We start from the raw sequence: 11,011 nt of genomic DNA, 5'->3' as shown, positions 1-11,011 counted from the left end.
TTCCATCTGTGCCGTGGCCTGAGAGTACAGAAAAAAGAGAAATTACTCTTGAATTTTGCTAACACAGATCTTAAAACATGCACAAATCAGGTGCTAAAGTAACATTCTCAATTCCAAATTGCACAAGGCTCAAAAAATATTCCCAAATACAACAGCATTTTGCTGAGAATAAAATGAGCATATCACAGGCAAAAGTTATGCTAACATGAGCAAACAACAGAAATTAATCAAAACACATTTTCTGAAAATGCAAATGACCATAAAAATATCTTGGTCCTGAGGCTGTATTCCTCCCTGGGTCTCCAGAGTAAGGATGTAAGACATAAGGCAGTTCTTAGAACTTTTAGACAAGACCATGGGAGCTGAAAATCACTGCCGCAAGCAAGAGACACACGGCACTTCTATCACTCTAAGCCCTAATATCCTGTCCCCAGAGAAACATCTATTTTTGCTGTTGGTGGAACAGGAAGGAATGGCCATATCTACAGCTGTGGGATACACAATCTTCGATACTCATTTCAGTGAGATGTTAACTTTCAAAGCTCAGTTTCTGCAGATTTCAATATTCAGCTTTTTAAAAAGCAAACACACTTATTTTCACAGCAGATCTTCAGCACATTTCAGTGTAGGTGTCAGCTTGACTTTTGCAAAAAACTAAATCTCTCTTTATTACTTCTCTGGTACCAAAAGCCCCAATGGCAAACTTGGGTTTTGTCAAAACCTCCAGTAAAATTTGTAATGACTTCAAAAGACAACTTTGCCTTTCCAATATGTAAATGGAAAACCTACTAAGGGCAAAGAAGTTTGGATCAGTACAAAGCAAACTTAATGCAGTTATATAGGGAATACCAAGACAATGTTATTCAGCTTCTTTTGAAATTACTCTTTAAAATAGCTGTTTAAAGTATATATGACAATAAACAAAACACCCCTCCTCCAGCCTTGATCTGATTTGGACTTTAAAGAGAGAGCGACAAGGATTAGTTAAAAATACAGGGAGAGCCACAGCATGGCCCTTCTCCTCACTCTTGTGAGCATCTGTCATGCCAACTAAAAGCATGACAAATTTAGTACATATGAAATACAGCCTTTTTCATCTGAATCTCTATGTATATAAAATCTATTTCTTCTGTTGCAGAGTTAACATATGAAGCTGGGGAGGCAGCTTCAAGCTCTCAGCAAACTGCACTGCTTGGAAATGAGACACAAGAACTGGGCTCTTTCTCCAACGAGCACTACAAATTAATTCTGAGCTTGGACACAAGTTCACTGAATGTACTATTCAAAAAGTGATTCTTTACCTTTGGAAACCTTTCTTTGTACACATGGTTCATCATTATTATTTCACTGTCAAAGGAAACTGGAGAGCGACCCGGGCTAGAGGAGAAAAGAAATTATGTTATCATTTATAGACAGCACACCAAAACCTTTCAAACCCAGCGCTGGTCATAATGCTGCCACACTGACTGCAGCCCTCCCAAAGCTTTGAGCTCACTTCAGTAATGGGCAGATCTTAACTTCCGAGAAAATCCTAGCAAGCAATGGCACTCTGCAACCATGTGGGAACTGCTAACATCCCTGTCTGCATGTGGACTCAGGCAGAAAGCCACCTATTTTCGGTGAATGCAAGCCGTAACACCCACATGTAAAACCCCAGGGCACTTGTTACAGATACATTTATTTCCCTTGTTCTGTTACTGCCCTCCATGGCAGCAGCTCCAAAAGGAGCCACAGTGATCTCTGGAGTCTCCACTGCCAGAAGGGAGCAGAGCAATAGGAAGCAAGGAAGTTGAGATGACCTCCTTTCCTTTGTCTGAAGGATACTGCACTACAGGAGGGATGCAGGAGCAGTGTTATTCCTTAATCTTACGTATAAATACCACAAGCACCAGGAACAGAACACTGTTCTCAAAACTGCACTCCCTTGAGGCAGTTACACCACGGATGCATATGCATGTATGCATAGGTTAACAAGCAACTTCAAGGCACACCAAAAACCAGGACACTAGATCTTGACAAGCTGCATTTATATTGCTGTTTGGATGGGTTTTTTCAAGAAGAGTTGCATCTCATTTCACCACATTGATGGTGTGCAGTGCTCTGACTCACTCTGCACCGAGGACAGCCGATGAGGTAATGCAGATAATCCCCAGCTACAGGATTGCCTGCAGCAGCTCATTTCTCCAGTTACCTTGTTGGAAGGTTTAAGACAAGCAAGGGCTTCAATTATTTGGCATCTCCCACGATCATTGTCCCTATGATTTTAAGAGTACTAAATACTGTAAAAAAAATCCTATGTCAAAAAATACAATTTTATCTTGAATGAGTTCAAACATTTTAAACTTCCTAGTGAAGGATGAAGTGGATCTCTCTAAATGGAATAAATGCATTGTAAACTGGGAATGCATTACAATTCCTACCTTGCTGCTAACCTATTTAAAGGGGAAACGTTCTTTTGACAACATATATTAACAATTCAAAGAAAATTTAACTCACTGGCTCATAGACTACAGCAATGCCAAGCTCTTCTCATAGCTGGTGCTGAAATTTCATGAATTACATTGTGTCCTGTTTCTACTACTGTTTATCCCTTTGCTTGGGGAAATGCACTCAGATTAAATCTCTCATGGAATCCTCATGTTAAAGGAAATAAAACTGAGTTGGATGGTTAGGATACCAAGTAAAAACACATTGTCATCAACTGCCCTTAGCTTGGTATGTAAGCTATTTTTAATCAAGGCAAATTTTCCTTAAAAAGAAACTCACATTTATATTCCTATGTAATGTATGACATAATTAAAGCAAAGGGTAAGAACATAAGAATTTCAGGCTTATAAACAATTCCCCTGCACGTCTAGCTTGCTATCCTTACCTTTATTCTCTAAGACCAAACAATCTGACAGAAACACATGACACTTGTTTACTGGCACTTCATATGGAGCTGAAGAACTTGGTGAACATAGTTATTGGTGAGTTTATTTTTCTCTGAAGTGTTTTTTCACTGTGTGATTTAAGTGAGGTATAAATTACAAGTATATATAAGCCCTCTGATACTAACTACAGAAATACAGAGGCACATAAATACATCATTTTAACACTGAAATTTGTGCATGCTTAAATATTTGCTGTCTTAAGGCTACAATAAAACATGAGGGAGTTTTGCCTTTTGCTTTCAAGGCACTTTATTCACATGGATACAGGAAATTAAGAGCTATGCAGAAATCAAGCTACTTGAGCTGTCCTGCCAGCAGATGTAGTGTTTCCTTAGGGAGCGCCACGACAGGAGAATTTATTGGGTTTGCTTTTGTTTTTTATGATTCTGAAACAATTTCTGTGCACACCAATTGGCAAGAAAGCAAACACTTAAAATCCCTCAGTTTGCTTGGGCATCAGCAGTTTTGTCTCTCATCTTTGGAAGTTCATCAGTGCCACTTTTTAACACCTAAAACAAGAGAAACCCCCAAAAATTCTGGGTAAAGCCTCAGATCAAGGCTCACATTGTCATTCAAAACAAAATTCGCTCAATACACCAGGTCATGTTAAATGTCTAGCTGACTAAAGCAAGACTGCAACATAATATACTGCCCCATGATTTTTAGTGTTGGTCCTTAGCCTGGGAAACTATGGAAATAATCAGCTGGATAATTGACTGACCAACCAAGGGCTGTCTGTCAGGCACTGCTGGGTACTTTACAGCACCTTTGAGATACTACCAGGTGAAAAAGAAACAAGGATTGGGCAGATAACTGAATGCCACCAAGGGAGAACCTAAGGAAATTTAGAAAAAAATACAAAGGGACCTTAATACATTTTACTGGCATGACAGCTTTTGAAATGCAAAAGCTTCACACAACTATCTAGCACCAAAAATTTCACATACAGAACTAAACCAGTCCAACATCTTGAGCCTCACAAAGAAGCAGAATATCTTTGCAAAACGGAGGACACATCCTGTGCATGTGCGTAACATTTTAAGACAAAACACAGGCTGCTTCTCTTTTCTTGGTCCAGACAGGTAGGTCAAAGAAATTATTATTGTGAGTTTTTCATTTCAGCAGAGCAGACATTAGAAGAATAATATCTGTCCCCTTAAGCTTAACAGCAGAATGAGAAACTACTCTCTCTTTTCCCCTTCCTCACCCTCCCTCCACTTCACAAAGTGATATGGTGGTAGACTTTCAGTGAGATCTATCTCCCACAAAGGTTTCTATAGCCTTCAACTTGTCAAAACTCATGTGTCCTTATCTGATGCTAGCAAGTGAAAATAGCTTATAGACAGCTATTTCAAGGAGTAGCATTTATAGCAATAACTTAAATCTTACAAAATCTAGTTTAAGTGTGACTAAATAAAACTGAAATGTTTATGAATACCTAATTTTCCCTTCACTGCGACAGCTGCATTTATCAAAAAAAGCAGAGAATCTAAAAGCACTGTGTTTCCCTCTGCTCTCAGCCTGCACGTGAAGGTTCAATTAGGCTGTATTTACAGCACATTAGCAAAGTCAGTGTCCATAGGAAACTTACAAACATAGGCCTTAATTTTCTGTCACTTCCAGGCATACAAAATAAGGAATTTTAAAACCAGAGAGCTAAAATTGAATGAAGAAGACACTAAGTTAAACCTTCTGCTGAAGGTGAGCCTTCCTCTTCTCCCAATAAATAAAGATTTAAATCTTTGCCCTAATGAAACATTAATGCTAGAAATCAGAAAACTTCCCCCTGACAAAAATGAGGCAACAAAGAAAAAGTTAATATGAACAGTCTGTATCTGTCCATCAAACTTCAGAGCAAATTTGACTCAGTGCTTCCCTCAGACCACAATAATTAGACCTTGGGGCCAAATCCTGTTTCTGGACAGGACAATGACCAAAGGAGAACTTGGGAACTGAATTCAGCAGCACAGAATCTGTTGAAGTCTGAATTTATGTCACATGCACAGTAATAGTGAAATACAGATTTTCACAGAGTTACAACAATCTATACCATGGAGGAAATATGAGATATGTAACTATAGATTATTTTTCAGTATTTATTCAAATATCCTTCGTCCTGCACAATCATAACCAAACAGCACAAAGTCCACACCAGGCACTTATTCTACTGCTGCTAGAAAAAAGGGAATCAGAAGCGAAGCAGGATATACAGTAAATTCTTCTTCTAATGGGATAGGCAAGTGGTGACACTAAACAGTAAAGAGCTTTTCTCATTGAGCACTTTAGAAAGAAAGTTCTGAATTAGTTTACATACTTTTTGATTTCTTTTTTTAATTCTTTTTTACAAACACTGAGCTTCAGCTACATTCAGTCTGCAGGGAAATACTAGTTTTGATTGGGTGTGTATCGTTTGGCAGTCGAGCACTTCTTTACCCTAGGAGTGACAGTCCTATGAATGTAAGGGGTTTGTTCATATTTATAACTATAAAGAGCAAATTAATAAAGAATAATTAGAACATGTATGTATATACACAACAGAACATAAAGGGAAAGGGAATACATTTCATTCACAATCTCATTGAATGTAAGGACTAATGAGATTTTTCTACAGTTTATGCAGGGGCTGCAACTAGTTCTTTGCAATACTTCAGGTCTTTCGTGCATGCCAAAAAAGACTGAGACTGCTTTAGACTGAAAGTAGAAAGTTAATGAGCAATACAAAGGGCAAATAAGAATACCCAGTTTTCCTCATAATAGAAAACGATGAAAATGGTGAGTGAACCCAAAAGTTAATAAATTTAAAACCAATCACTTTGAAGAACCTTTTCAAATCAAGTTCACAGAACTCACTGTCTTGAGAGAGAAAACAAAGAGACCAACATTATCTGTAATGCAGTTAGAATGCATTTTCACAAAGAACAGATGCCTTATGCTTCAGAATATAAAACGATTATCCTTCTCCAGCAAATCCACGGCTGTGTGAATCCCCGTTGTGGCAGACAGCACTTTCTGAGCACAGCAGCATGAAGCGATGAATCCACCAACATTACTCAAGTGGTTAAAGCTGCCACTTAAGTGCAGTGAGATGAGAGAGCCCCACAACCTGCAGGATCGATTTTTAAGATAAATATGGACTATGTGGGCCACTGGTGCTGTTTCACAATACCTATTCCTTCTTCCCATCTCGGGTATTTTATTGTCAGAAGTCTTTTTGGCAACTAGTATTTCCTAGGATTTTTCTCTGTATATTCTTAATGGCAGGATCCAGCATGGAGAAAGTCAGGTTGGAGAATTGCATTTAGAAAGCTCTACCCAGAAAAGAGATGAAGGAGCATATTTGATTAAGGATGATCTCATCTACTTCAACTATATAAAAATTCACTGCAACAATCTCCAGCCCTTTTTCCCTAGACAACATGATCCTGAAACACAAAAAGAGATCAAGAAAAATGGGCAGATTGGTGGGCTGAGTGACTGCACAAAGGCAGCTCCTGAAGAAGTCGCTATTAGTTAACTCTACTTTTATCTCTGACATTCTCCACACATTCCCACATGTTAGCAACTGCTAAAGGATGACTAGCAAAGAGAACTGGGAAAAGATGGAGGGTAGCATTGCTCTAACATAAAAAGAGTAACAATGCCAAGTTTTAGTGCAATAATTCACAACTCTTCATGCAGCTCCAGGGAGAAAATATCTTCTTCAGGTAAAGCCCAGGATTGTTCTAACGAAGCAAATGTAGCTCAGACATCTCTCTGTTGGTCAATAACTTGAAGGATTTGAAGGATGCATTAAAAAAAAAAAAAAAAACACAACAAAAAAAAGAACAGTTGAGAGATGATATTTAGGAACTACTTCTGCAGGTAATAAAGAAATATTCTCTTCCACTGAAGAGACACTGTAAGCACCAAAATAGGTGGGTCATGTGGCAATATCTTCTTTGACTTAGTATGTGAGTAGTGGATCTTTTTGAGATGGATGAGTGAAGAGGCTCCAGGATTTTGCAAGCAGCTTTATAAGCAGGTCACACTGTTGCATTCCAGCTTTGGTCTTGGGTTCCCCCCTTCCCCGTGCATAGAAAATCATCTGGGAAAGAACCAGTGCCATTTCTCTAGCACAAAAATTCAGGGCATTTCAAATAAGGAATGATTAGTTAAAAGATGAGCATCTTCAAGCCACGCTGTCAGAACGCCTCAAGCAATGGAGATGCTACCAACCTACCAGAGTAGTGTTGGCTGTCCTCCACAACTGTACACTTTGTTACTTTTTTCATCCAGTTTGATCATTAAGACTGCTCTGTATAACAGAACGTGTGCAGCTAGGCACGAGAAAATGGTAAATTTCTAGTCAAAGAAGTATATTTTTCCAAAAGTTACACCTAGGCAATACTCTGTATCTAGGAGCATAAAAGGATCAACTGACACTTCTAAAAAATGTTGGGTTACAGAGACAAAAAAACAGTCCCAGAATTTAACAGTGACATCTCAAAATGCAAGTTCCTCTCTCATAAAAGAGATGTAAGGCTGCATTCAAAGGATGAAAAATTAATACATGCTAACTATCAGACCATCTTTTAAATTACAAAGCCATGGCGGCCAATTAAGGAAAACCTCTGATGTATTTTGTTCATGTGCTTTTCATTAAAGCTGATCAAACAAGACCATTGAATGCTTATGAAAATAGGTATTTTTAGGAAATTCCTGCTTAATTTTCAACACATTAACTGCTCAGATTTTATTTTTCAAGTAAGTAAAACTACTTTCTCAGCAAGTGAGCTAACTCTAAGGTATGGGCAAATAAATAAACAAGCTGTGTGCTTGTACAGCCTGGTCTTCACATACTTCAGCACTTGTTTGTTTACAAGGACAGGCTACCCTCTGCCAAAGAGGATATTTGCTCCTGCAAACATTGTTCCAACTGGTTGGACTGACATATCAATTCTCCTTGGAGATGCAAGGGCCAGCATGAATGCCTGGGACTGGCGAAGGTGCTTTAGAGTCACGCAGCATCACAGTACCAGCAATAAGCAAAATGAAAAACAAATGAGGCACAGTAAAAAATTAAATTACTTCATTCTAAGCTCTGGAATACCAATAAGGCTGGCCATTACCACACTGAAAACCAGAGAGAGCTAGAGAAAGTACTCACGAGAGGAAGAAGATTAATTACAGTTACATGACACTGAATTAATCTCATCACAAATTATAAACCTACTACATGATAACTCTGCTTTCAACTGGCTCACAGAGGTAAAATTCTCAGCAAGCTGAGAATCCGTATTAAAAGGAAAATAATAAAATTGGGATCTTCACTTTGTTGTGTATATCATTCAGGCATTAGCAAAAGTGTCTTCCACTTCATTACGCCAACAGTAATGCACCTGTGTTAGGACAGTAATTGCTTCAGTGATGTGTTGTCTACCCACAGTAGTTCTTACCTATAGAGAATTAGTACTACAGTTACACTACTCAGCAGCAGTCAATGTTAAGAGTGACAGCAAGAGGACTGAAGTAGGACTATTGTTCAAAGAGACAGCATAAATCAAATAACTAGTCTGTCACTACATGGCAATTTGCAGAGATCACAGGCTAAGTGCACTACTACCCACAGTACTTACGTGTTCCTGTAGAATACTGTGCAACTACACTTAGATCCATATGCAATTACCATGCAGCTTGCACTGAAGTTTAGAACACACAAATAATTACAAATAATCACGAAAGGTCAGCTGTGCCATGACATGACACTCACCATGGATTTTTTTTATTATCCTGGCCTGTTTCACCTCCTACTTTCACAAACCCCCACCTAGGTGCTGAGCTGGGCACATTGATCCAGCATTCCCAGCTGGCAGAGTTTTTGAACATGGTCCATTAAAGATGACATCCACCTCTGACACCCTCAGATGAGAAGCAAAAGGGACACTTCACCTCCTTGAACTCTGCTTGTATAAATCCTTTTCCTTTCACAAGAAGCTGTGTCTGGCCTATGCATCCCTAGACTTCCATTCACTTGGTCCAGCACTAAAGGCACAGCAAAGTGTAAGGCTTTTGTTATGATAGAAAATATCTGTGGATTTATTCCACATGTTTGTTAGAGACCTGCAAGAAAGACTGTCCAAAGAGTTTGTGGAGTGTCTCTGTCCTTGAAGGTATTCAAAAGCCACATGGGCATGGGCCTGGGCAGTGTGCTGGAGCAGGGGGTGGACAGGATGACGCCAGAGGTCCTTTCCAGCCTCAGCCATTCTGTAATTCTGTGAAAAATCAAGTTCTAGTTGCTTCTGGTTCTATGTATGGAAAAATCAACTGCATGAGGAAATAACCCCTGGATAACTATCTTTGAACAAGCACTTCTCAGAAGCAACAGTAGAAATTATTCAACTGCTAATGCAGGAGAAACGTTTTCAGTGCTATTACAAAATTGCTCTGGGGTGCAATTCCATTTAAGCCTTTGAAATCTGCTCTAGTTTTTACACCCCTTCAGAAGCTCTGCCAGAAAAGTTACTAACAGTGGCTGTAACCACATCCTTATATTATTGCCACAAAATTCTTAGAAGGTACTTCACTAAAGGAAATCTATATCCTACAGATTTAGTTTGGGACACTTGTGGATCGTGTTTTCATAGAGCTATTGTGAAGATACAAAAATCAGACTACACTAACCATTTTGCAACCTCAGCATCAAATGTAAAAAGGATAATAAAATCTTTCCTGATTAGGTGAGGTGAGCTCAATGTTGGTTAAAATCATTTCAAAAACATGTAACAAAGCAAGTACAAACAACTTTTCTTAGCTCTGAAAGCACATACAGAAATGCAATCCATGTGCCCAACATCTCAAAAATTCAACAACCGACCCAAAACTCACCTGAGACTGCGTGATCGAGGCCTCAAGGCTGGAGAGTGGCGTCCTTCCTCATCAGTGATGCTCTCAGTGCTGAAATGCTTTGTCAGGAAATGAAGTTCATCTGCCGTGGGCTGAAAGGGCAGCTGGTGCAGCTTCTCCTGAGATGAGCATGATGACTGAGTACAGAAAAAAATACAGAAAAGAAATGCACTAAACGCATGCATAGGGGTCAGCTAATGAATGGAAGAGGAACGGATTCTGCCAGACACTGCACACTCCAGCGGAAAAGAAAGCTATTTATCAGACCAGGTGCCTCTTTTCATTGTTCTCATTAGGCTAAGCCAACCCTTACATATAGTGACAGAGCTGGTGAGGTCAGGAAAACTTTGGGAGAGAGCTAGGGAACCACTGCATCCGATTCTGGAACCATTACATCTGATCATGCACATAATTTACTATCAGGAGACAGAAAGGAAGGTACATGAGTACCAGCACTACTCTGGAAAAGACAAGGAGGTTCCTGGAGTGGTGAGCAACTTTCTTTCCTTTTCCCTCATGCTCTCTTAGCTCAGGAGTTTCACTGGCATGCAGAATGCTATGGAGCTGTGTAGACATAAGAGGTTTTTGCTGATTATTGGCTCTCATTGGAAATTGCTATTGTAAATGGTCAGGATTTTACTTCTCCTTTTCTTTACCCATCAGGAAAGTTCTTCTCTAACCAAGGAGGCAATAATAATATGAAAGTAACTTCACTGTAAGATTAACTGAGTTTCTTGTTATAAACAGCTTATTCATCTGTAAATAAGTTAATGCATTTATATGATATGTCCTGTGACAATGACTGACATGAAACTTTTAATTCTTGAACCTCATGAAACCTGAGATTAAAACAAGTATTTGTGGGAAATGCTAATAACATCAAATGTTGGACATTCCAGGGGAAAAAGCCATAGATCAACTAACTAATGCATTTTTGTGTGTGCAATTTTTCAATGCCCCTTTCCATTTTATAGAAGTAAGAAAATATATGACACAAGGACAAATTAAAAATTCTCTTTAAAAACAAAGGGAAAAAGAAAAAAATGTGCTGAATAAACAGAGTAGCACTGAATAACACCAGTGGGCCTTATTAAAAACAGCACCCTGACCTAAGTTCCAAGGCTCCTTATTATCTGATGAAATTAATTATGCACACTGTTCCAGTAGAGAAACTTTTCCTTTTGCTACAATGACCC

The 11,011-nt window shown here is 38.9% G+C and overlaps 1 protein-coding gene across 1 annotated transcript in view; it reads right to left on the bottom strand.

The window, feature by feature from the left end:
• The window catches only part of LOC103807600 (microtubule-associated serine/threonine-protein kinase 2-like), a 98,614-nt gene that overhangs the window by 37,477 nt on the left and 50,126 nt on the right, over positions 1-11,011 (bottom strand). Inside the window, 3 exon segments of the mRNA XM_009080337.1 lie at positions 3-18; positions 1,302-1,377; positions 9,798-9,952. Coding sequence (XP_009078585.1) covers positions 3-18; positions 1,302-1,377; positions 9,798-9,952 — 247 coding nt within the window.

This window comes from Acanthisitta chloris, unplaced genomic scaffold, assembly GCF_000695815.1.
Source record: "Acanthisitta chloris isolate BGI_N310 unplaced genomic scaffold, ASM69581v1 scaffold21258, whole genome shotgun sequence".
NCBI lineage: Eukaryota > Metazoa > Chordata > Aves > Passeriformes > Acanthisittidae > Acanthisitta > Acanthisitta chloris.
This window is presented reverse-complemented; position numbering and strand designations above follow the sequence as displayed.